The 27,907-nt window shown below is 41.9% G+C and overlaps 1 protein-coding gene and 1 long non-coding RNA gene across 3 annotated transcripts in view; one reads left to right on the top strand and one right to left on the bottom strand.

Annotated features, from left to right (window-relative positions):
* LOC138760333 (uncharacterized) overlaps positions 1 to 9,481 on the top strand; it is a 130,308-nt gene extending 120,827 nt beyond the window's left edge. Inside the window, exon 3 of the long non-coding RNA XR_011355543.1 lies at positions 9,182 to 9,481. This is a non-coding gene — a long non-coding RNA (uncharacterized lncRNA). The remainder of the gene's footprint in view (positions 1 to 9,181) is intronic.
* The window catches only part of LOC138760330 (nuclear receptor-binding protein-like), a 112,401-nt gene that overhangs the window by 65,631 nt on the left and 18,863 nt on the right, over positions 1 to 27,907 (bottom strand). For both annotated transcript variants that reach the window (XM_069930769.1, XM_069930768.1), the window contains exons 2-3: positions 1,923 to 2,045; positions 746 to 847 (exon numbers count right to left, since the gene is read on the bottom strand). In XM_069930769.1, coding sequence (XP_069786870.1) covers positions 746 to 847; positions 1,923 to 2,045 — 225 coding nt within the window. The remainder of the gene's footprint in view (positions 1 to 745; positions 848 to 1,922; positions 2,046 to 27,907) is intronic.

The raw sequence follows: 27,907 nt of genomic DNA, 5'->3' as shown, positions 1-27,907 counted from the left end.
CTTCAAAATAAAGAAGTTTAATTTCACACGACTGATCAGAATCATTGTTTTCACTTTTAATATCACTTTAATACCACATGGAGCCTCTCCCAACAGCAAACACCATGATCTCTCTGTACCCTCACAGCGACAACACTCCTTTGGTCACCCATGTCTCCTTGCCTCTCTGCCGAAGCAGCAATGCACCCACAGAGCTGTCCACGCTGCACATCACCCAGCGTAATAACCAGCTCACCTGCCACCAGGCCTGGGTCAGATCACTGCTTCTCCCTGGCAACGTTCAGCACCCACCACTACCAGGGTCCGCTGAGAACTGCAGCTGGTGAACAGGAGCCACACACAAGGGCCAGTGGAAACTGTGGTCACCACTAGGAGCTGTGCACAGGGTTTGCTGGGAAACTGCAGCAAGCAAACAGGAGGCTGGATCTGTGTGTAACAGCTCACCATCCTCCAGGGTGGGCGGCAGGAGATATTTAAACTTCACATGCAAGACCCTGGGGATATTTCTGAACCAATGTTTTGGAAAAAAGTGGGTTTATATGCAGTCAAATATGGTAAATTTCCCCCAAATACATTAACACACTTGTTTATAGGTTGCTGTATTTATATTACCAAATAAAACACCCATGAAAGACAACTATAGAACATTATAGAAAAAAAAACATTCAGTAATGAATTCAGTCTTTTTTTTTTAAAAACTGCATTTAAAACCTGATAACACAATTACTAATGGCGCCCAGCTTACCCTGGCTTTATTTTCTTTCACATCTGCCCAGTACTTGTGGAATTTCACTATGTTCAGGTGGTCCAGCTGGATGAGATTGTCAAAGACAGCTTTAACCTTATCCTGAAAAGCAGAATAGACTTACTGGAAAATATTGACACAATTCCAATTTCCTCTTGGCCTTACACCCATTATAGTAAGGGAATGAATGATTAAGATAATTTGCACAAATCCTTGAATGCTTCTGTCTAAAAACTACTTGATCATCACACTTGTTACAAGAAAATTAATTAGTTTATCACCTTAACTTTGAAAATACTAAAGGCACAGTTGACCAAATACTAAGTGATTAACCAGTTTACCTATCTCGGCTGCACCATTTCATCAGATGCAAGGATCGACAATGTGATAGACAACAGACTCGCCAAGGCAAATAGCGCCTTTGGAAGACTACACAAAAGAGTCTGGAAAAACAACCAACTGAAAAACCTCACAAAGATAAGCGTATACAGAGCCGTTGTCATACCCACACTCCTGTTCGGCTCCGAATCATGGGTCCTCTACCGGCATCACCTACAGCTCCTAGAACGCTTCCACCAGCGTTGTCTCCGCTCCATCCTCAACATCCATTGGAGCGCTTTCATCCCTAACGTTCAAGTACTCGAGATGGCAGAGGTCGACAGCATCGAGTCCACGCTGCTGAAGATCCAGCTGCGCTGGGTGGGTCACGTCTCCAGAATGGAGGACCATCGCCTCCCCAAGATCGTGTTTTATGGCGAGCTCTCCACTGGCCACCGTGACAGAGGTGCACCAAAGAAAAGGTACAAGGACTGCCTAAAGAAATCTCTTGGTGCCTGCCACATTGACCACCGCCAGTGGGCTGATATCGCCTCAAACCGTGCATCTTGGCACCTCACAGTTTGGAGGGCAGCAACCTCCTTTGAAGAAGACCGCAGAGCCCACCTCACTGACAAAAGGCAAAGGAGGAAAAACCCAACACTCAACCCCAACCAACCAATTTTCCCCTGCAGCCGCTGCAACCGTGTCTATCTGTCCCGCATCGGACTTATCAGCCACAAATGAGCCTGCAACTGACGTGGACTTTTACCCCCTCCATAAATCTTCGTCCGCGAAGCCAAGCCAAAAAAAAAGAAGAGTGATTAACAGCTATTAAAAGCATTTATAACTTTATATTCACCTCTTGTAGTTTAAAGTTTTTTCGTTCTGAGAACTGGACTTCATTCCACACAACTTCCACCCCCTCTTCAGTGTCCATTGCCAAATACGCACTGTCAATTCCAGGAACATTCCGTTGGTTTACCTGCAACATATTTTAAACTAATATTAATTAATGAACATTAACAAATGCCAATTCAAGACGCTTGTAAGATGTTGTCTTGGCTCAATTAGCAACACTCTGACCTCAAAGGCCAAAGGCTGGATTGCAGAACCTCACTGCCTTATCTCAGCCAGTCACGAATGAAGGATTGCTTTGGAAAAGGCCACTTTTAGGAGTCATGTGATGGAGTAGTGGCCGGACGGTGAACTCGAGCCCTCTCCAGAAAAGTCGAAAAAAATAAAGGAAAACACAAAGGTGGAAAGAAGATGGCGACGAAAAAAGAAAAATCGAAACCAACGGTAAGAAGAGAGGAAGAGAAGACAACGGAAGAAGAAGGAGAAGGCCTTACCTGTTCGAAGAGGCCCGCGGTGGAGAGAGAAACACGCTCCCTCAGGTCGGTAGAAAGTGGACTACAAAAATGGCTCGCTGAGCCGAGTAAAAGTGCGCAACCGCGCATGCAAAAAAACACACCGACGGGAGGGGCGACCAGCTGGGGAGTCGATCTCCACAGCCGGCAATGACAGCTGCAGAACACCTGCAGCAAGAGGAGAACATAGAAGACAACAAAAACAAGAAAGAAGAGAAGAAAAGGACAACAAAGAAACAACAGATGGCCAACCCAGAGGAAGAAGAAGAGGAAGAGTACAGTGAAATGGAAGAAGGGAAAGGCAAGACAATGGATATACTTTCTCTTATTAAAGAATACATGGATTCATTTAAAGAATGGCAAGCACAAGAATTTAGTGATTTAAGAAGAATAAACAGTACAGAAGAGAAAGTGAATAAAATAGATATGACCTTATCAGAAATGGGAAAAAGAATGGACAAGGTGGAAGAACGACAAGCAGCAGTAGAAATGGAGGTAGAGGACTTAAAAAAGAAATTAGAGGAATCTAATAAAAAAAGTTAAAGAGACACAAGAGCTGTTAGCTCAGAAAATAGATATAATGGAAAATTATAACAGAAGAAATAACATAAAGATAGTGGGCCTTAAGGAAGATGAAGAAGGCAAGAATATGAGAGAGTTTATAAAAGATTGGATCCCAAGGATCTTAGGATGTCCAGAACTACAGCAAGAAATGGAAATAGAAAGGGCACATAGAGCATTGGCCTTTAAACCACAACCACAACAAAAGCCAAGATCTATTTTAGTAAAATTTCTAAGATATACTACAAGAGAAAAGGTACTGGAGAAAACAATGGAGAAAGTAAGAGAGGACAACAAGCCACTGGAGTACAAAGGGCGAAAAATTTTTATTTACCCAGATATAAGTTTTGAACTCCTGAAGAAGAGAAAGGAGTTCAATACAGCAAAGGCGATTTTATGGAAGAAAGGGTATAAATTTATACTAAAGCATCCAGCGGTATTGAAAATATTTATTCCAGGACAGCAAAACAGACTATTCTCGGATCCAGAGGAAGCACGAAAATTTGCAGAACAATTACAAAATAGACTGAGAGATGATGACGTGTAACGAGAGTACAAAAGACTGCGAACTAAAAAGACACATAAGTTTTGAACTCCTGAAGAAGAGGAAGGAGTTCAATACAGCGAAAACAATCTTATGGAAAAAGACTACTCTCGGATCCAGAGGAAGCAATGAAATTTGCAGAACAACTACAAAACAAGCAGAGAGATGAAGACATGTAATAAGAGTAAAAATGACCACGATCTATATGTATGTGGGTAAAGAGGTATATGTGTGTATATATATATATATATATATATATATATATATAGTGTGCATACATGAATTATATGGCGAGCTCTCCACTGGCCACCGTGACAGAGGTGCACCAAAGAAAAGGTACAAGGACTGCCTAAAGAAATCTCTTGGTGCCTGCCACTTTGACCACCGCCAGTGGGCTGATAACACCTCAAACCGTGCATCTTGGCGCCTCACAGTTTGGCGGGCAGCAACCTCCTTTGAAGAAGACCGCAGAGCCCACCTCACTGACAAAAGGCAAAGGAGGAAAAACCCAACACCCAACCCCAACCAACCAATTTTCCCTTGCAACCGCTGCAATCGTGTCTGCCTGTCCCGCATCGGACTTATCAGCCACAAACGAGCCTGCAGCTGACGTGGACTTTTTACCCCCTCCATAAATCTTCGTCCGCGAAGCCAAGCCAAAGAAGACATGAATGTATCCGTATTTAGAGGAAAATATATAGAGTATAGACAAGAATTAATAAGGGAAGGAAATGGAATAGAGGGAATAAGGAGGGAATTAAAAGAGTGACCTTTGTTACATATGAAAATTGAAATCTTTTCTGGGGGGGTTGGGTGGGGAGGAGTTACGGTCACTGCAAAATCAGCTGACATTTGCGAGTGAATTCGCAAATCCAAATGGAGAGGGGAGATGTGGTTGTCCGACAAGGGATAAAGGACAACTCAGGAGGGGAAGGGGAGATTAGGGCTAAAGAAGTTTTAAATAGGAGAATAGGGAAAATGTTTGATGTTTTAGAAATGTTGTCTTATAAAGTGTTCAAAACAAGAAAGCAGAAATGGATAAGAAGGAAAGGTAATGATGGAGAAACGGAAAGGGAAGATAAACAAAGTATAAAATGGCTACGTTGAACTATATGACTTTAAATATTAACGGAATACATAACCAAATTAAAAGGAAGAAACTGCTAAATTTACTGAAAAAAGAAAAAATTGATATAGCATTTGTGCAAGAAACACATTTAACTGAATTGGAGCACAAGAAATTAAAGAGAGATTGGGTAGGACGGGTAACAGCAGCATCGTATAATTCAAAAGCAAGAGGAGTAGCTATATTAATTAGTAAAAATGTGCCATTTAAAATAGAAGAGGAAATAATAGATCCAGCAGGGAGATATGTATTGATAAGATGTCAGATATATTCGGAGTTTTGGAATCTACTCAATGTATATTCACCTAACGAAGATCAAAAGTTTATGCAAGATATTTTTTTGAAGATAGCAGATACGCAAGGGAACATATTAATAGGAGGGGATTTCAACCTGAATTTGGATACAAATATGGACAAAACTGGGATAAAAATTAACAGAAAGAACAAAGTAATCAAATTTATAATTAAATCAATGGAAGAAATGCAACTTTTGGATATATGGAGGAAACAACACCCAAAGGAAAAGGAATATTCATATTACTCGGCTAGACATAAAACATACTCAAGAATAGACCTATTTTTGTTATCAGCTCGTATGCAAGATAGAGTAAGAAAAACAGAATATAAAGCTAGAATACTATCGGACCATTCACCCTTAATATTGACAATAAAGTTAGAGGACATCCCTCCAAGAATGTATAGATAGAGATTAAACCCCATGTTACTTAAAAGGCAGGATTTTAGAGAATTTATTGAAAGACAAATTAAAATGTATTTTGAAATAAATACGAAATCAATGAAAGTTAAGTTTATACTATGGGATGCAATGAAAGCATTCATTAGGGGGCAAATAATAAGTTATGTAACCAAGATGAAAAAGGAAACAGAGCAGTTGGAAAGGGAAATAGTAAATATAGAAAAAGAATTAGCAATGAAGGAAAATACAACTAAAAGAGGAGAATTGGCAGATAAAAAAATAAAATATGAAACACTACAAACATATAAGGTGGAGAAGAATATAATGAAGACAAAACAGAAATATTATGAACTAGGTGAAAAAACGCACAAAATTCTAGCATGGCAGCTTAAGACAGAACAAGCTAAGAAAATGGTATTGGCATCAAGGAAAAAAGACAAACAAATTACATATAATCCAAAAGAGATCAAGGAAAACTTTAGAGAATTCTATGAACAATTATACTGAACTGAAAACGAAGGGAAAGAAGTGAAAATAGATGAATTTCTTACTAAAATTGAACTACCAAAACTACAAATAGAGGAACAAAATAAATTAACAGAGGCATTTGGAATAGTAGAAATACAAGAGATAATAAAAAAATTACCAAATAATAAGACACCAGGAGAGGATGGATTCCCAATAGAATTCTATAAAACATTTAAAGATTTATTAATTCCACCTCTCCTGGAAGTAATCAACCAGATTGATAAAACACAAAGCTTACCAGATTCATGTAAAACAGCAATAATTACAGTAATACTAAAGCAAGGGAAAGATCCACTCACACCAGCATCATATAGTCCAATATCTTTACTTAACACAGATTATAAGATAATAGCTAAACTATTAGCAAACAGATTAGCAGAGTATGTACCGAAAATGGTAAATCTAGACCAAATTGGATTTATCAAAAAAAGACGCACAACAGACAACATTTGTAAATTTATTAACTTAATTCATGCAGTAGAAGGGAATAAAGCGCCAACAGTAGCAGTTGCTTTAGACGCAGAGAAGGCGTAGACAGAGTAGAATGGAATTATTTGTTCAAAGTATTGCAAAAATTCAGTTTTCCGGAGAAGTATATTAATTGGATTAAAGCATTATATAAGGGGCCATTGGCGAAAGTGACAGTAAATGGACATGTATCAAAGCAATTTAACTTAAGCAGGTCAACATGGCAGGGATGCCCACTATATCACCTTTATTGTTCGCGTTAGCTATAAAACCACTAGCAGAATTGATAAGAACAGAAAATAATATAAAAGGGATAAAAATAAAAGACAAGGAATATAAAATCAGTTTATTTGCGGATGATGTTATAGTATACTTAACAGAACCAGAACTATCAATAAAAGAATTATATAGAAATTGAAGGAATATGGAGAAGTGTCGGGTTACAAGATCAACGTAAATAAAAGTGAAGCAATGCCTATGAATAATGCGGATTTCTCAAAATTTAAGAAGGAATCACCATTCAGATGGCAAATGCAAGCAATAAGATACCTAGGTATACAAATAAATAAAAATCTCGGCCATCTATATAAACTCAATTATTATCCACTAATGAAAAAAATTACAGGACGACTTAGAGCATTGTAAAGATTTACCACTAACACTAATAGGAAGGATAAACTGTATTAAAATGAACATTTTTCCAAGGATATTATACCTATTTCAGGCATTACCAATACAACTGACAGAGAAATTTTTCAAGGAGTTAAAGAAAATAATAAGGAAATTTTTATGGAAAGGGGGGAAACCGAGGATAGCACTAGATAAATTAACATAATGGTATAAACAAGGAGGCTTACAACTGCCAAACTTTAAAAATTATTATAGAGCCGCACAATTAAGATACCTATCAGATTTTTATCAAACAAGGGAAAAGCCAGATTGGACCAGATTAGAATTAGATAAAATAGGGGAAAAGATACCTGAACACATTATATAAATGGGATGAAAAATTGGTATACAACATTGAAGTTCTCCAGTATTACATCATCTACTCAATATTTGGAAGAAGATTCATGTAGAAAGAAATAAAACAAATTATCAATTACCAAAACTAATATTGACGCAAAATAAGTTACTCCCTTTTACAATAGATAACCTTTCCTTTAGAGAATGAGAGAAAAAAGGGATTAAAAGAATAGAAAATTGTTTTTCAGGAAATAGATTATTATCCTTTGAACAAATGAAAGATAAATACAATATAACTAAAGATACAGCGCTGGCATATTACCAATTGAGATCCTACTTGAAGGACAAATTAGGAAGCAGTCTGAGGTTACCAGAGGGAAGTAACTTTGAATATGTGATTACAGATACAATGATAATCAAAAGATTTATAACAAATATGTATATTAAACTGCAAGAAAAGGAGAATGAGGAAACAAATGGTAAAACTAAACAAAAATGGGAACAAGATTTAAATATAAAGATAAAAAAGGAAACATGGGAGAAGTTATGTTCTGGAACGATGAGAAATAAAATAAATACGAGGTTACGTATGATACAATATAACTGGATACACAGGCTTTACATTACACCTCAAAAGTTAAATAAATGGGACCCAACAGTATCTGATAGATGTTTTTGATGTAAAAAAGAAATGGGAACAACAATTCATGCAATCTGGACATGTGAGAAAGTAGAAAAATTTTGGGAAGATCTAAATCAGATATTAAATAAAATTACAGAAAACAATATACCAAAGAATCCAGAGATCTTCCTCCTAAGTAACATAAAAAACAAAGAATTTGGAATTGATTTGGATGATGCACAAAAACGATTTATTATGATAGCCTTAGCTGTAGCAAAAAAATGTATTATGTCAACCTGGAAATTGGAAGATAAATTGAAAATACAACAATGGTATATAGAAATGAATAAATGTATTCCATTAGAAAAAATAACATATAGTTTAAGAAATAATATTGAAATATTTGAACAAATATGGGAGCCTTACATGAAACACAATAGAGAAAACCTACCGGGGACATTCACTACCTAAATTAACGGAAGGAGAAGGAAATGAAAAGAATTGACTCAGTGGAATTTTTTGTGCATTTTTATTGAATGACAACATTGTTTGACTGGTTTAATGTATCCTAGATTTTGTACTTTAAATGGACGGGAGAGGGGAGGTAGGGAGGGTGGGATGGGAGGAGGGGGAGAGAAAATGGCACTGTATATGTTTGAAAAGGAAAAAGTGTGTAGCATGGTTAATATGGTTTATGGTGTGAAAAATAAAAAATTTATTAAAAAAAAGGCCACTTTTGAAGAGATGTCAAACTGGAAAAGTGCTTTCAGGTGTTGATTAATTTGTCTGCAAAGATTGAAGTACAAATCTTGGTAAATTGAAAAGAGAGAGTTTCTGAAGCAATGATCAAGGGCAAATCGTTCCAATCTTTTCCAATAATATTTCTTTTTAAAATAGTTTTGAGTTTAACATATTAATCCTACATATCAAGTCTACTAATATAGCAAAAAGGCATGTCACATCATACATATCACAAATTAATACAAATATAATTCAAATCCATTCATATTTGTTGATTTAACATTATTAAAAATAATTCTGGATAAAAACCAAGTTACATTATACCAAGCCTTGGTCATAACACAGAGTAATATCTTGTCTGATGTAATAATATGATGTGATCTCGGACAACAATAATTAAGCCCGTTTATAATCAGTTAATCTAGAAAATGGAAAAAAGAAAATAAACAAAAAAAAAACAAAAATTAATTCTAATTTATCCTCTCCCTCTAATCCAAGTTACCTTGTGAAGAAACTAGACAAAGAATCACCAGAGCACTTAAATTTTCCAATCACGATAGTATCCAGTGAATGAGCCCCACATCTTTTGAAATTGAAGCTTTCTATCAATAATGTTGTACTATGGCAGCCCCCTCAGGGTGTCTCACAAAATGAAGACGAGCACGATGATCCAGCAGGCTGCCCTCCAATTGGCCACAACTAAAGGAGCCTAACTGGCCTATCAAGAAAAGAGGTTTGCAAATGCATTAATCAGTGCTGAGAGGATTTTCACCACGCCTCTCGGCTTGAGAATAAAAGCAGGACTGTGTGCCCAATAAAGCTCAACGTTAACTGCACTCTGATGGGTTTGTGTCGTTCTTTCTGGAACAGTTGTGTTCTTTCAGACCTAATCTATTTACAGCTATAACCTTCCCTGCACTATAGGCTCCACAGAGCCATAGCTTGTAGCAGCTAGCTAGAGTTGTGACTCCGATGGTCAACATGCTGTCACTGAAGTTGCTGAGCTTCTGGGCAGCACAGCCCGAAGTATGGTTCCAGCAAATCAAGGCACAGTTTGCCCTGAGGAAGATCACCTTCGATGACACCCGTTACTACCATGTGGTGGGCGCCCTCAGCCAAGCCGCAGCCGCCAAGATCACAGATTTCTTGAAAAAGCCACAGCAGCAGGGCAAGTATGACGCCATCTGAGCTCTTTTAACTTGCACCTTCGGGCTGTCTGAACGCAAGCATGTAGCCCGTCTGCTACATATGGACGATTTGGGGGACAGGGCCCCATCTGACCTAATGGGCAACATGATGGCCATGCCACCTGCTTGCATTTCAGGGAACTATTCTTAGAAAGGCTGCCACAAAACATCCGGATGATGGTCCAGGGAGACTTCAGCGACCCACAAAGGATAGTGGAGAAAACTGGGCGAGAGGGAAACAGCCTTCGCACCCCGCGAGACATCTACACCTATCATGCACGACGCTGCCCCAGCTCTGCAGCATGTGGGCAGGCAATGGCAGCAAAGACCCAACCGCCAACCAGACACGAGGACAATGGACACCCCCAGTGGGCAATACTATCATTATCATTAGTAGTGGGGGTTGCAGAGGCCCGTTGTGTCTCCCCCTGCACATTCCTGGGAAACTCCAAAAGCCAGCCTTCATTAATGGCCATGTTGGCCGGCCACCTTAACAGCCTTCACGTCCAAAACTCCCTATCCGGCCACCGTTTCTTAGTGAACGCGGGCAGAAATCAGTGAAGTTCCCCCAACCATAACTGATTTCCACAACGACACAACAGCCCAGCAACTAAAGGTTGCCAACAATTTGGACGTACAAACTTATGGTTCATGTCAGGGAGGAGAGCAAGAACAAAGTCTTTAGGCAAAGAAAAAAGGCTTTTTTTTTTATATACACAATCTGGAGGTGTGATAGCAATTAGTGAGACTTGGTTGAAGGAAGGTTGTGACTGCCAGTTAAATATTCAGGGATTTCGTTGCTTTAGACGTGACAGAATTGGCGGGGTATGAGGGGGGAGGTGTGGCGTTGCTTATCAGGGAAGATATTACAGCAGCGCTGAGGCGAGATAGACTGGAGGACTCATCACGGGAGGCTTTATGGGTTGAACTAAAAAATAAGAAAGGTGAAGCTACAAATATAGGAAAATATTGTAGGCCACCAAAAGAGAATAGGGAACTGGGAGAGCAAATGTGCAGGGAAATAGCTGAGATGTGTAATAGAAATAGAGTTGCGATACTTGGGGATTTCAATTTTCCTAATATTGATTGGGAAACACAATCAGTGAGAGGGCAGGATGGCTTAGAATTTGTACAATGTGTTCAGGATTGCTTTTTACAGCAGTATGTTGAGGTGCCTACTAGAGGGGAGGCAGTGTTAGATCTATTGTTAGGGAACGGAATAGGGCAGGTGACGGAAGTGTGCATTGGTGAGAACTTTGGATCCAGTGATCGTGGGTCCATTAGCTTCAACTTAAATATGGAAAGGGATAGGTCAGGTCCGAGGTTGAAGGTCCTCGAGTGGGGGAAGGCTAGATTTGAAGAAATGAAAAGGGATTTGCAGAAAATTGTATGGCTGTATCTTTTTTCTGGAAAGGATGTAGAGGAGATTTGGAGGGTATTTAAAGAAGATATTGAGAGTACAGGATCTTTACGTGCCAGTCAGATCGAAAGGCAAGGTCAAAAGCTTAAGGGAACTATGGATTTTTGGAAGAAAATTAGGAAGTTGGTTTGGGATAAGAGGGGGGCATTTACTAAATTTAAGCAGCAAAAAAATGGATAAGATGTATGATTATTACGTAGATTGCAACAAAAAAAACCTTACGTATATTAGAAAGGCAAAAAGGTATGAGGTGTCAATAGCTGATAAGGTAAAAGTGAATCCAAAGGGTTTTTACAGATATGTGAATAGTAAAAAGAGAGTTAAGGCTAGAGTAGGACCGCTGGAAAATGCAAGCGGTGAACTGTGCGAGGAGCCGTATCAGAAGGGAGAGATATTAAACAATTTTTTTTCTCATCTATGTTCACGAAGGAAAAGGACATTGTGAGATAAGTGAAGCAAATGGCTTAGTTATGGAAAAGATAGGGATGAGTAGAGAGAGTTTTGGAGCTTCTTGGGGCAGTAAAAGTGGATAAGTCTCCTGGTCCTGATGGGATTTTCCCCAGGACGTTAAGGGAGGTCAGGGAGCAAATAGCAGAGGCACTGACAGTGATTTTTCAACGATCACTGAAGGGTCCGGTGCCGCAGGATTGGAGGGTTGCTAATGTAGTTCCATTGTTTAAAAAAGGTACAAGGTGTCGGCCAAGTAATTATAGGCCTGTGAGCTTGACTTCAGTGATAGGGAAAGTTATGGAGGGTATTCTTAGAGATGGTGTGTATAAATATCTAGATAAAGAAGGGATTAATCAGGAGCACCCAGCATGGGTTTGTGAAGGGGAAGTCATGTTTGATGAACCTTGCTGAGTTTTTCAAACAAGTGACAAGAAAGGTAGATGAAGGTAGGGCAGTTGATGTAGTCTATCTGGATTTTAGCAAAGCTTTTGATCAGGTTCCACATGAAAGGTTAGTAAGGAAGGTCACTAGGGATTAATAGAGAAATAGTAAGATGAGTTCAGAGGTGGCTAGGAGAGAGACAGCAGAGAGTCATGGTGGACAACTGTCTGTCAGGATGAAAGCCTGTGACAAGCGGAGTACCTCAAGGATCGGTGCCAAGTCCCCTGTTGTTCATAATTTATATTAATGATTTGGATGATGGGATGGTTAACTGGGTAAGTAATTGGGCTGAAAGATGGCAGATGGAATTTAATGTAGAGGTGCTTCATTTTGGTAAAAATAATCAAATAGGACATATGTAGTAAAGGGGAGGACATTGGGGAATGCACAAGAACAAAGAGATCTTGGAGTATGGTACAGCATTCTTGAAAGTGAATTCCCATGTTGACAGGGTGGTTAAGAAGGCATTTGATATGCTAGCCTTCATAAATCATAGCATAGAGTATAGGAGCGGGGAAGTGATGTTGCGACTGTTTAAGGCGTTGGTGAAGCCAGGTTTGGAGTATTGTGTTCAGTTCTGGTCTCCAAATTATAGGAAGGATATAAACAAGGTGGAGAGGGTGCAGAGAAGATTTACAAGGATGTTGCCTGGCTTAAAATACCTAGAGTACTGAGAAAGACTTAAGAGGTTAGGACTTTATTCATTGGAACGTAGATGGTTGAGAGGGGATTTAATAGAGATGTTTAAAATTATGAAGGGAATAGATAGACTAGATGCAAATAGACTCTTCACCCTGAGAGCAGGGGAGGTTGAAACAAGAGGACACAAGTTGAGGGTAAGGGGGCAAAATTTTAGGAGAAACATTAGAGGGTGCTTCTTCACTCAGAGAGTGGTGTCTGAATGGAATAATCTTCCGGAGGAGATAGTTGAGACAGAGTCCAATATTCGGAATAAATTTGACAATTAATCATTACATATCTCCCTGCTTTATCTATATTTTAATTGCATAAGTTTTATGAACTAATATAGCCATCCATCTAGTTTTAGAGTTGAAAGAATATACCAAGGTCTATCGAACCCAATCTATTCTCAACTTCGCATGCTCCATCTCAGTCAAATGAGTCTCTTGCAAAAAAGCTCTATCGACTTTGGATTTTTTAAAACATATTATTTGGTAATTTCTTCCATGTTATCAGGTCTGTATTCCATTTATATTAAAACTAATAAAATTCAATTTTCCTGCCATTAAGTACCATCATTAAATCTCTCATCCATCCATCGTCCCACTCCTTTCACTCCCACAATACGAATAACATATCATATATTCATAGTTCATCCAAGCATAAAATAAAAACAAAAAGATTAAAGGTAGAAACAACTCCCCCCCCCCACCCCCCCCCCAAGGCACGTGATGTTATTACGTCTCTAAAGCCCTGATCTGTCCAGGATGTGATTAAAACCACATATGTGCACATGATTTTGCAGCAGTTAGCTCCATATTCCTGATTAACTCACTCGAAATACTAAATAATTCCAGGTTGCATTAATATTAAACATATTTTTATAGATCTTTTAAATATATGTAGATCACTTGTAGGCTAAACTATTCCTCCCCATTTAAACTCTCGATTTTTTTTTGGTTACAGCTAAACTCTTTCTAGCAAATATTTCATTTAAGTGTCAACTACCACCTGTTGTTCTTTTTCAGGCAATGAATCGGCATACACCTTTGCCTCATTTGGTTCCGTAAAAAAATCTGGTTTTCCCCTCTGGAAATAAAACAGCTGGATACTGCAGAAAAAGGCATAGCCTTTCTTCCATAGGACATTTTTAACTGGATAAAATTCTTTTCTATTTTTTAACAAATCAAAACTTATATCAGGATAGTGTTATGAGCCCAGAGGAACCCAAAACCCAGCAGCAATAGAAATTCACCAAGACAAAGACAAATGGTTACTGAAACAAAAGTTGCTTTTAATTATCTTTAAACATAAAAACAGGATCAAACTTATTACTATTAACTTAACCTAACTCAGCCCCTTTCTAATTCAAAGTCCATGTGTGTGTAATTTCGAAGTTCGTTGATTCAGAGTCCAATCTCATATCTCACTCCAAATTTGCTGTTTGCAGGCAATTCTTATACTGTGCACAGAATTTAACATTTATGAATTTCACCAGGCTTTGGTACTTGAAAAGTAAATGGTTACCACTCACTCAAGAAGGATCTTGTCAATTTTCAGAGAGATTTATTGCTCGTTGGACACCCAAAATTGATCTCTTCCAATCAGCTACTTCAATGTCTTGTTTTTTTTTTAAAATAATTTTTTATTTTCACACTATGAACCTTAGAAACCAAAATATGTACAAACGTTTTACAGCGGCAGCTACTCTGCTCCTGCAATAACACACACAACCAGAAGGGTTGAACTCAGTGAGCAGACTAGTTTATTACAGGCTGCTGGGCTGAACTGGCTGAGAACCGCGCTGGAGGGTGCTGATGTCACCTGGGCATCATGTGGTCCCCCAGCGTGGGTTTCTGAGCCCCGTGCTGGAAGGAAGGGAAACCCACCCACCCCGACGGCGCCATTTTGGCCAGCTGCCCCGCCGCGTGGCTTACAAGCAGGGCCGGTTCACCTGCCTTATAGTGAGCCGCCACACAGCCCTCCCCCAGAATCGGTGCCAATGTCCTTTTTCGCCCAGCAGCCTTGCTTCTTGGGCTGGGCAACGACCACAGGCTCGGTAGGATCGAGGTGCGCTGGCTTCAGCCTATCCACGGTAAACAGCTTCTGCTTGCCACCAATGTCCAGCATGAACATTGAGCCGGAATGCTGCACAACCCTGTACAACCCCTCATAGGTCACTGCAGAGGTGTCACGGTCGGGCCCCGCCGAACGAAAACGTACTCTGCAGAAAGCAATTTGCCAGGAACGTGAGATGTACGGGTGCCAAGCCTGGGCGGCGGCGAAGGTTCAAACAAGTCCAAGTGTGCCCTGAGGTGAGAAAGTAGTTCGTGCGGCAACTGCTGGGGATTGTGAGGTGTACTGACGAACTCAAAAGGTAGTACCAGCAGCGCACCGTAGACCAGCTCATCTGATGATGCCTGAAGATCTTCCTTGAGAGTGGAGCAGATGCCCAGGAGCACCCAAGGTAGTTCGTCCACCCAGTTGGGGCCAGTGAGGCAGGCCATGAGCGCCGACTTATGGTGGCGTTGAAGAGGTTCGACCAGTCCATTGGCCTACGGGTGGTAGGCCGTGGTGTGGTGTAGCTGGATCCCCAACCTGTTGGCGAGCTGTGCCCAGAGTGCAGATGTGAACTGGGCGCCCCGATCGCTGGTGAGGTGACCCGGGACGCCGAACCGGGCAACCCAACCATGCAACAGTGCTTGGGAGAAGGAGTCGGAGGCGCCTCGCATCGGGATTGCCTCGGGCCAGCGAGTGGTGAGGTGCACCACCATAAACGGGCAACGGTTGCCCTGGGTAACGTGCAAGGGCCTGACTATTTCCACGTGAATGTGGTTGAACCATTCCTGGACGTGCTCGAACTCTTGTATGGGCGCCCTGGTGTGCCTGTGTACCTTGTACATCTGGAAATGGGTGCATGTTCTAGTCCAGCCCACGATCTGCTTCCACAGCCCATGCCATACAAACCATTCTGCCACCATCCAGACTGTGGACCTGAGAGACAGATTTGAAAGGTCGTGGATGTGTCGCAAGTCCTGCCTGCACCACTGCTGGGGAACCACTGGTCGCGGAGTGCCCAAGGAGATATCGCACAGGATGGTGCCTTCACCGCTCGGAGTTGGGAGGTCTCAGAACCGCAGGCCTGTGATGGCGGTCTTGAAGGCCCTCATCTCCTCATCAGATTCCTGGTCCTGGGCGAGGTGGTCAAAGTCGAGGACGGGCGTCAGCGCGCAGATAGCTGGTCACAAGAGTGCATCGGCAACCACATTGTCCTTACTCGCCTTGTGTCGAATGTCGGTGGTAAACTCCGACACGAAGGAGAGGTGACGCTGCTGGCGGGCCAACCAGGGATCCTTTGCCATCGCAAGCATGTGGGTGAGGGGTTTTGGTGAAAATGGAAAAAGTCCTCCCCTCCAAAAAAATAGTGGAAATAACGCACCGCCAGGTACATGCCCAGTAACTCGCGGTCGAAAGAACTATACTTGTATTCCGGTGGGCGGAGCAGGCGGCTGAAGAATGCAAGTGGCTTCCAATGTTCATTTACCTGCTGCTCTGCACCAATGGCTGTGACAGAGACATCGACAGAGAGTGCCATATGCAGATTGGTGTGCAGGTGGTAGACCATGGCGACCTTCAAGAGGGCGTCCTTGGTGGCCTCGAATGTGGTGCAGGCTTGTGGGTTCCAAGCAAGCGACTTGTGCTTGGGTGCGATGAGGGCGATGATGCATGCAGCTCCCGGGATGAAGCAGTTGTAAAAGTTGACCATACACTTAAACTCCTGCAGCCCCTTGAAGCTGTCCGCGCATGGGAACTCCCTGATAGTGGCGACCTTCGCAGTGGCGGGTGTGGCTCCTTCGGCCGATTGGTTCTCCAACATTAATGTCCGCTACCTGACCTAGCTTGTTCCCTAACAGAAGATCCAGTATTACACCATCCCGAGTCGGTTCTTCTACTAACTGATTTAGAAAACAATCCTGAACACATTTAACGAACTCCAGCCCATCCACCCCTCTAACCGTATGGGTATCCCAATCAATGTGTGGGAAGTTAAAATCTCCCATGATCATTACCCTACGATTTTCACACATATTTCCCTACAAATTTGTTCCTCTAATTCCCTTGGCCCATTTGGTGGTCTGTAATACACCTCTATTAGCACCCTCTTGCCTCCTCCACCCCTCAATTCCACCCAAGCAGCCTCACTGGTCGATTCCTCCATACCATCCTGCCACCTCACGGCAGTCATGTCCTCCCTAACAAGCAGAGCAACTCCTCCTCCTTTTTTACCCCCTGATCTATCACATCTAAAACAAATGTATCCTGGAATATTAAGTTGCCATTCTTGCATTAAAATATATGCATCTCAGAGAATGACCCTCACAAATATTCTCTTTTTTACCTTCTACCCTAATCTCCATCCTACCTTTGTTATCTTTTTTATTCCTAGCTAGATGGCCATACTCCCTGGACACTGCTCTCACCCTCTGTTCCCCACCCCCCTGCCAAACTAGTTTAAACCTACCCCCACAGCTCTAGCAAAGCTACTTGCCGGCACATTGGACCCCCTCCAGTTCAAGTGGAGTCCGTCCCTCTTGTACAGGTCCGACCTTCCCCAGAAGAGATCCCAATGATCCACAAATCTTATCCCTTGCCCCCTGCACCATCTCTTTAGCCACGCATTCATCCTCCACGTCCTCCTATTTCTACCCTCACTAGCTCGTGGCACAGGCAGTAATCCAGAGATTACTACCTTGGAGGTCCTGTTTTTTAACTTCCTACCTAATTCTACATAATCCTGTTTCAGGACCTCATCCCCACTTCTAACTAAGTCATTGGTCCCCACATGGACCACGACTTCTGGCCATTCTCCTTCCCCTTGCAGAATGCTATGTACTCGATCAGAGTACAGGATCCCTGACCCTGGCACCAGGGAGGCAACAGACCAACCTGGATCCCCTATCTATTCCCACAAACCTCCTATCTGTCCCTCTGACTAATGAGTCCCCAACTACAAGAATCCTATTCTTATCCTTCACAGGGGAAGCCCCTGTGCCAGATATCTGACCCCCCACGACTCATCCCTGATAGGCTGTTCCCCCCAACAACCTTGGAAAAGACCCTTGCACGGTGCAGATTGGCTGTAAAGTCTTGGATGTGAGGGATGGGGTAACGGTCAGGAACAGTTGCCTTGTTGAGCCGTCGATAGTCTCCACAGGGACGGCAGCCGCCGGAGGCATTCGGGACCAGGTGGAGTGGTGAGGTAAATGGGCTGTCGGACCGTTGAATGATCCCCAGCTGCAACAGGTGCTAAAATTCCTCCTTCGCTACCTGGAGCTTGTCAGGCGGGAGCCAGCATGCCTTGGTGTGAACCAGTGCCCCTGGGTGGAGATGTGGTGGAACACCCCATGGCGCGGTGAGGCAGCGGAGAACTGTGGCTTGAGGAGTGTTGGGAACTCATCCAGGATTTGCTGGAACTCGTCTCTGGGCGTGGTGAACGTGGCCATCTACAGAGGCGTTGAGGCGAACAGCCTGGAAGGTAAGGGCGTCCACCAGGAGCCTACCTCGAATGTCCACCAGAAGCCGTGTGTGAGGAGGAAGTCTGCACCCAGGATTGCAATCATGAGGGACGAGACTGTGAACCTCCACGCGAAATTCCGTTGGCCGATCTGGAAGGGGGACTGTCTTGTCTCCATACGTCTGGATTGCCGTTGAGTTGTCGCACAGAGGGGAGGTCCACGAGGTCAGTTCCTGGACTCAACATCCATGGGCGGGATGACGCTGATATGGGTTCGTGTCAATGAGGAACTGCTGACCGCTGACTGAGTCCCACAGGTAGAGGAGGCTGTGTCCTTGGACAATCGCAGCAGCCATTAACGGAGGCCGGCCTGGTCATTTCCCTGGAACAAGCAGGGCTGATGACACTTCCGAGCCTTGGCTTCCCAGCGGTGGTGGTAGAAGTAGAGGCCTGAAGCACTTGGGGGCCCCTGCTGGGGCCGGGTGCTCTACTGTAGTGCTAGGGGCGGGCTTGGTGTGGTCGTGCCTGTGCCTCGTGAGCTGCTGGATCACTGAGCCCTCCGGGAATTGTGCGAGCCATAGCTCTGTACCTTCTGGGCGACCTTCCTCGGGTCGGTGAAGCTCTCCTGGAACAGCAGTGGCCGAATGTCCCTGGGCATATGATTGAGGAAGATACACTCGAAGAGTGGGCAGTTGGTGTGCTCACCCATGAGCGCAAGCATCTCATCCATCGGGGACCTGTCCCCCATGGCATCATGGTGAGCAGCACGCTGGTGTCTGAATAGTCCAAGGGATCCGGTAAGCACTCACTTGATGGTCTCATATTTGTCCTCGGTGGGTGAGTGCTGAACAAGGTGCAGCACGCGTCTGGCGGTGGCCTGGTTGAGGGCAGCAAGCACATGGTAGAATTTGGTCGTGTCGAATTAAATCTGGCGGAGGCGAAACTAGGCCTCCACGTGGCCAAACCAGTTCTACGGCTCCTGAACCCAGAATTTAGGCAGTTATACGGCTATAGCGCTAATCCCAGGCTCGCTCATGATGGGTTCAAAGACGTTTGAACCAGTTGGGTCACCAACTGTAGCAGTGGCTACACTGCTTCTGCAATAACACAGACAACCAGATGGGTTGAGCTCAATGAGCAGACTAGTTTATTGCAGGCTGCTGGGCTGCACTTATACTCCCAGCCCGGACCTGGCTAAGAACCGTGCTGGAGGGCATCGACGTCACCCGGGTGTCACCTGGGCCCCACAGCGCAGGTTTCTGAGCCCCATGCTGGAAGGAAGGAAAACCCTCGATGGTGCCATTTTGGCTGGCTGCCCTGCCGTGTGGCTTACAAGCGATGCCGATTTGCCTGCCTTGTGGTTAGCCACCAGTTTCTCATTAAATTTACACAGTGGTCTTTTCTCCCCTTTTTTCCCCCTTTCCCTCCATCCCCTCTACCCACCCCTTTCCAAAACCCATAAATATTCAACATATACAATAAAACCTTAAAACAATATCTTCACACAAAGGAAAATAAACAAGAAAAGTGTGTCATCTATTTATTACACACTGAATGTAGTCATTTTGTCTTCTTACCATTTTCATTCTCATTTTAGGGGATGGAGATCTTAGGCAAGCTCTCTCTGATATGTTCCATGTATAGTTCCCAAATTTGTTCAAATAATGTGACTTTATTTTTTTAAATTGTTATTTTTTCCAATGGAATACATTTATTCATTTCCATGTACCATTGCTGAACACTCATGCTCTCTTCCATTTTCCAAGTTGACATTATACATTTTTTTGCTACTGCTAAGGCTATCATAATGAATCTTTATGGCACTTTATACAAATTGAGGCCTAATTCATTACTTCTTGTGTTACTTAAAATATCTCTGCTTTTTTTGGTATGTTATTTTTTGTAATCATGATTATCCAACTGCATGAAAACCAACAAGGTCGGGTCAGATACAGCAATGAGCTCTCTGAACCCTTCTCCATTAACAATGGCGTGAAGCAAGGCTGTGTTCTCGCACCAACCCTCTTTTCAATCTTCTTCAGCATGATGCTGAACCAAGCCATGAAAGACCCCAACAATGAAGATGCTGTTTACATCCGGTACCGCACGGATGTCAGTCTCTTCAATCTGAGGCGCCTGCAAGCTCACACCAAGACACAAGAGAAACTTGTCCGTGAACTACTCTTTGCAGACGATGCCGCTTTAGTTGCCCATTCAGAGCCAGCTCTTCAGCGCTTGACATCCTGTTTTGCGGAAACTGCCAAAATATTTGGCCTAGAAGTCAGCCTGAAGAAAACTGAGGTCCTCCATCAGCCAGCTCCCCACCATGACTACCAGCCCCCCCACATCTCCATCGGGCACACAAAACTCAAAACGGTCAACCAGTTTACCTATCTCGGCTGCACCATTTCATCAGATGCAAGGATCGACAACAAGATAGACAACAGACTCGCCAAGGCAAATAGCGCCTTGGAAGACTACACAAAAGAGTCTGGAAAAACAACCAACTGAAAAACCTCACAAAGATAAGCGTATACAGAGCCGTTGTCATACCCACACTCCTGTTCGGCTCCGAATCATGGGTCCTCTACCGGCATCACCTATGGCTCCTAGAACGCTTCCACCAGCGTTGTCTCCGCTCCATCCTCAACATCCATTGGAGCGCTTTCATCCCTAACGTCGAAGTACTCGAGATGGCAGAGGTCGACAGCATCGAGTCCACACTGCTGAAGATGCAGCTGCGCTGGGTGGGTCACGTCTCCAGAATGGAGGACCATCGCCTTCCCAAGATCGTGTTATATGGCGAGCTCTCCACTGGCCACCGTGACAGAGGTGCACCAAAGAAAAGGTACAAGACTGCCTAAAGAAATCTCTTGGCGCCTGCCACATTGACCACCGCCAGTGGGCTGATCTCGCCTCAAACCGTGCATCTTGGCGCCTTACAGTTTGCCACCGCCAGTGGGCTGATCTCGCCTCAAACCGTGCATCTTGGCGCCTTACAGTTTGCCACCGCCAGTGGGCTGATCTCGCCTCAAACCGTGCATCTTGGCGCCTTACAGTTTGGCGGGCAGCAACCTCCTTTGAAGAAGACCGCAGAGCCCACCTCACTGACAAAAGGCAAAGGAGGAAAAACCCAACACTCAACCCCAACCAACCAATTTTCCCCTGCAGCCGCTGCAACCGTGTCTGCCTGTCCCGCATCGGACTTGTCAGCCACAAACGAGCCTGCAGCTGACGTGGACTTTTACCCCCTCCATAAATCTTCGTCTGCGAAGCCAAGCCAAAGAAAGAATTTTTTGTAATTTTATTTAGTATCTGATTTAGTGTTTCCCAAAACATATTCACTTTCGTACATGCCCAAGTTGTTATGTTGCTCCCATTTCCTTCTTACAGCGAAAACATCTATCTGATAATGTTGAATCTCATTTTTTTTTAATTTTTGAGGAGTGTTATATACCCTGTGTAACCAATTATACTGTATCATGCGTAACCTTGTTTATTGTATTCTTCATAGTTCCAGAAAATAACTTTTCCCATACTTCATTTTTTATGTTTAGATTCTTTTCCCACTTCTGCTTAGGTTTATAGTTTATTTCATTTCCCTAATCTTGCAGCTTAATGTACATGTTGGTTATAAATCTTTTAATTATCATTGTGTCTGTAATCACATATTCAAAGTTGCTTCCTTCAGGTAATCTCAAGCTGTTTCCCAATTTATCCTTTAAATAAGCTTTCAATTGATGATATACAAACATTGTACCATGAGTTATTCCATATTTGTCCTTCAACTGTTCAAATGTTAATAAATTATTTCCGAAAAAGCAATTTTCTATTCTTTTGATTCCTTTTCTCTCCCATTCCCTAAAGGAAAGGTTGTCTATTGTAAACGGGATTAGCACATTTTGCGTCAATAATAATTTTGGTATTTGGTCATTTGTTTTTTTCCCCAATTGGATCTTCTTCCATGTATTAAGTAAATGATGCAGTACTGGTGAGTTTTTATATTGCACCAGCTTTTCATCTCACTTATAAAGTATATGTTCCGGTACTTTCTCCCCTATTTTATCTAGTTCTATCTTAGTCCAGTCTGGTTTTTCCCTTGTCTGGTAAAAATCTGATAAATACCTTAATTGTGTGGCTCCATTATAATTTCTAAAATTTGTTAACTGCAAATCACCTTGATTATACCTCTCTGCTAATTTATCTAATTACTTCCCTTTCCACAAGAATTTCCTTAGTATTCTCTTTAGTTCATTAAAAAAATTTCTGTTAAAGGAATTGGTAACATTTGAAATGTATTGTATCCTTGGAAACATGTTCATTTTAATCCAGTTTACCCTTCCTATCAACATTAGCAGTAATTCTTTCCAATGTTCTAAGTCTTCATGCAATTTCTTTATTAGTGGCTGATAATTTAGTTTGTACAAGTGGCTTAAGTTATTATCTAACCTGATCCCTAGGTATCAGATTGCTTGTGCTCGCCATTTAAATGGTGATTCTTTTTTAAATTCTGTATAATCCGCATTACTCATTGGCATCACTTCATTTTTATTTGCGTTGATCTTGTACCCCGATATTTCTCCATATTCCTTCAATTTCTTATGTAATTCTTTTACTGATACCTCTGGTTCTGTTAGATATACCATGATGAAATTTGCAAAAAAGCTGATTTTATATTCCTCCTTTATTTTTATCCCTTTTAGTTTATTTTCTAATCAGTTCTGCCAAAGGTTCTATTGCTAAGGCGAACAATGAGGGGGATAGTGGACATCCCTGTCTAGTTGGCCTACTTAATTTAAATTGATTCAATACATATCCATTTACTGCTACCTTCGCCAACAGTCCATTATACAATGCTTTAATCCAATTTATATATTTTTCTGGCAGATTAAACTTCTGTAATACTTTAAATAGGTAGTTCCACTCTACTCTGTCAAAGGCTTTTTCTGCGTTTAGAGCAACAGCCACTGTTGGTTTCTTGTTTTCTTTAACTGCATGGATTAGATTAATAAGTTTACAGACATTGTCCGCTGTTCGTCTTTTCTTTATAAATCCATTTTGATCTTGTTTTACTATTTTAGGTACACAATCGGCCAATCTGTTTGCTAATAATTTCGCTATTATCCTATAGTCTGAATTAAGTAAAGATATTGGTCTATATGATGCTGGTGTTAAAGGATCCTTACCCATCTTTGGTATTACTGTAATTATTGCTATCTTACATGAATCTGGCAAGTTTTGTGTTTCTTCTACCTGGTTCATTACTTCCAGGAGAGGAGGAATTAATTACTTTAAATGTTTTATAAAATTCTATTGAAAATCCATCTTCTCCTGATGTTTTATTGTTCAGCAGCTTTTTTAATATATCCTGTACTTCCTCCATTTCAAATGGTTTTATTAGTTTGTTTTGTTCCTCTTCACTTTAATGTCTTGCTGAATAAACTTGCCCCATCAGTGTTTTCGTGACGATAACCTCTTTCTTTCAGGTCACCAGAGTTCCTTTTTGTTTCCCTCATTTCAAGGGAAACATTATGCAACCAGCCATCTCCTTTTGTATGGACCACAGGGGCTATGACCAGGCTGAACTAAGAACTTGCAACCCATCTTCAAAATGGGTTTATTCCATTTGCTTGCCAACTTCACATGTCCCAGTCCATGCTGCTGAACAGTAGAACTGAATTATCTCTCTCTCACAAAGAAAACAACATGACCTTCTGAGAACAGCAAATTGCACTCTGACTGTGGCACCGGACCCAATCTATTGAGTTTGTTCATCTGTTGCTTTCCAAAAGAATAATCTATTACTTTACAGCATGTCCAATTAACACCTCCTTGTGAAATCTTTTATAGGCATTCTTCAAAGGCACCCGGAGCCTGGCCTATCTGGCTTGAGCAGAGCTCTGTTGGTGAGGAATGAAATTCAGGCGCTTGAAAGGGAAGACATAGAAGCAGGTGGGGGAAGAATCTGTTTGGATAGAGTTGAGAAATTGCAAAGGCAAGATGACCATAATGAGGGTCATATACAGGCCTCTGAACAATAGCTCAGATATAGAAAGCAGTATAAATCAAGAATTAAGAGTGGCATATCAAAGTGGTAGTGATACAGTAGTTATGGAAGACTTCAACGTGCAGGTGGACTGGGAAAATCAAGCAGGTGCGGGAAAGCAAGAGAGTGAGTTTATAGAATGTCTCCGAGACACATTCTTGGAGCAACTAGTGATGGAACCTACCAGGGGGAAGTAGATTCTGGACTTGATACTTTGTAATGATGCGGAGTTAGTAAGGGACCTTGAAGTAGAGGTGCCACTAGGTAATAGTGACCACAATATGGTTACTTTTAATCTGCAAATGGAAAGGGAATTGGAAGCATCAGTACTGCAGTTAAATAAAAGGGATTATATAGGTATGACAACTGGGCAAAAATGGCAGGTATTTCTAGACATTTTTCCACAGGATTCAGGACAAATTCATACCAAAGAGGAGGAAAGGCTCTAAGGGGACCAAATGGCAGCCTTGGCTGACAAATGAAATCAAGTGCAGTATCAAGTCTAAAGGGAGTAAGTATAAGATAGCAAAGCAGAGTGGAAAGTTAGAGGATTGTGAAACCTTAAAAAAGAGGGAAACTAAGAAAGACATACAGAAGGGGAAAATGAAGTAAGAGAGTAAATTAGCATATAATACAAAAGGGGATAGCAAAAGCTTCTTTCTGTTATGTAAAGAGGAAGAAATTGGTTAGGACGAAAATTGGGCCCTTAAAAAACGGAGAAGGGTGAAATTATTCCTGGAAATGAGGAGATGGCTCAGGAATTTAACAGATACTTTGCATCTGCCTTCACCAAGGAGGATACAGGTTATGGTCAGATAGGGGGTAGAAGTCATGCAGTATCAAGGAACTTGGTGAAATTTCCTAAGGAAATAGGGAATCTGATGCATATCCAGATCCAAAAGCAGGTGGTTGTGGGTTAATTTTTAGGGCTGAGGGCTGATGTCCCCAGGGCCTGATGGGCTGCATCCCAGAGTGCTTGAGAGGTTGCTCTGGAAATTGTGGAGGCACTGGTCGACATTTTCCAGAGTTCTATAGATTCAGGGGAGATGCCTTTGGATTGGAGAGTGCCACTTTTTAAAGAAGGGAGGGAGAGAGAAAACAGGAAATTATAAACCGGTCAGCCTGACTGGTGGTGGTGAAGATATTGGAATCAATCATAAAAGAAAAACAGCAGACCACTTAGGCAGAAATAATAGTATCAGTGCTAGTCATGGATTCCTTGAGGGAAAATCATGCTTGACTAACCTTCTGGAATTTTTCAAAGATGAGACAAAGAGGGTGGACTTGGGAGAGCCAGTGGATATAGTGTACTTGGACATCCAAAAAGCCTTTGATAAAGGTCCCGCACAGGAGACTAGTAGGCAAAATCAAGGAGCATGGTATTGGGGGTAAGGTGCTGACAGGGATAGAAAATTGGTTAAAAAAATAGGAAACAAAGGGTTGGGATAAACGGGTCATTTTCAGGATGTGACGAGTGGGTACCACGGGGATTAGAGTTGGGTCCTCAGTTGTTTATCATTTATGTAAATGATTTGGATGAAGGGATTATTAACCACATGAGCAAATTTGCAGACGACACTAAAACTGGGTGGCAGTGTAAAGTGTGAGGAGGATGTCAGGAAAGTGCAAAAGGACTTGGACAGGTTGGGGGACTGGGCAGAGGAATGGAGGATGAAGTTCAATGTGAGCAAATGTGAGGTTATCCATTTTGGAGGCAGTAATAAGAGAGCAGAGTATTACTTAAATGGAGTCAAGCTAGGGAGTGGGGAAGGTGCAAAGGAATCTGGGTGTACTTGTACACCAGTCACTAAAAGCTAGCATTCAGGTTCAGCAAGCTGTGAAGAAGGCAAATGGCATGTTAGCTTTCATAAAGAGGAGCAGAGATGCCCTCCTGCAGTTGGAATATTGCATCCAGTTCTGGTCCCCAAATTTGAGGAAGGACATACTCGCCATAGACTGAATGTAGCGCAGATTTACAAGGTTAGTTCCTGGGGTGGCAGGATTGACATATGCTGAAAGGTTAGAAAGACTGGACCTTTATGCAATGGAGTTTAGAGGGTTGAGGGGAGACAGGATTGAGGTATATTAAATTATCAAGGGGCTAGACAGGATGAAATTGGATTACATGTTCCCAATGTTGGGAGAGACTAGGACTAGAGGGCATGGTTTAAGAATACAGGGAAGGCCCTTTAGGACAGAGATGAGAAGAAATTTTTTCCCCCAGAGAAGTGTGGATCTGTGGAATGCTTTGCCACAGAGGGTGGTAGGGGCAGGTTCACTGGATATGTTCAAAAGGGAGTTAGATAAGGCTCTTGTGGGCAGGAGAGTTAAGGGTTATGGGGAGAAGGCTGGGAATGGATACTGATAATGAATGATCAGCCATGATCTAAAAAATGGCGGCCTGCTCAACTGGCCAATTGGTTGACTCCAGTACCTACTGTTTATTGCCTATTTTAAATGAGATGTTTTGAACTGTTTTGAACCTACACTAAAAAAAACCTGCCACAATTTATCCCCTTTAAAACATATCTATATACAAAATATAACAATCTGTCACAATAGAATTTTATTCCCATATTATAAATCAAAGGTGATTGTTTTTCTTTTGCCTGCTTTGCCACCAGTTCCAAAATCATCTTCCATACTTCACAACGAAGAAATTTAACCAATATCGGAATATACCTTGGATCAGGCTGTGGCTTCGGTCTCGATGCTCGATGTGCTCTCCGAATCTCCAAGTCTCCTTGAAATTCATCTGCTCCTAATGATTCCAGTATCCAACACTGTAGGAACTTTTTCACGTCTTGACCTTCATCACCTTCTTTTAAACCAACAATCTTGATGATATTTCTTCTACTAAAATTTTCCAAAATATCTACTTGCATTAATATCTGCATTAATTGATCTTTTGTTGCAACTGGTTCAGCTTGTACCTTCTGCATCTTCTTGAAGACTTTAAATCTCAACAGAGAGGTACAACCAAGGTGGTTTGCAGTTACCAAATTTAAAAATTATTATAGAGCTGCATAATTAAGGTATTTATCAGATTTTTAATCAGACAAGGGAAAAACCAGACTGGACTTAGAGGTAGATAAAATAGGGGAGAAGGTACCGGAACATATACTTTATAAGTGGGATGAAAAGCTGGTGCAATATAAAAGCTCACCAGTAATGCATCATTTACTCAATACATGGAAGAAGATTCACTTAGAATTGAAAAAAAAAACAAACGACCAACTACCAAAATTATTATTGACGCAAAATCAGTTAATCCCTTTTACAATAGATAACCTTTCCTTTAGAGAATGGGAGAGAAAAGGAATCAAAAGAATAGAAAATTGTATTTTGGGAAATAATTTATTAACATTTATACAGTTGAAGTACAAATATGGAATAACTCATGCTACAATGTTTGCATATCATCAATTGAAAGCCTTCTTTTCTTCTTTGGCTTGGCTTCGCGGACGAAGATTTATGGAGGGGG

The sequence above is a fragment of the Narcine bancroftii genome, chromosome 4, assembly GCF_036971445.1.
Source record: "Narcine bancroftii isolate sNarBan1 chromosome 4, sNarBan1.hap1, whole genome shotgun sequence".
Lineage (NCBI taxonomy): Eukaryota > Metazoa > Chordata > Chondrichthyes > Torpediniformes > Narcinidae > Narcine > Narcine bancroftii.
The sequence above is the reverse complement of the archived record's forward strand: the minus strand, read 5'-3'. Positions and strand labels throughout refer to the sequence as shown.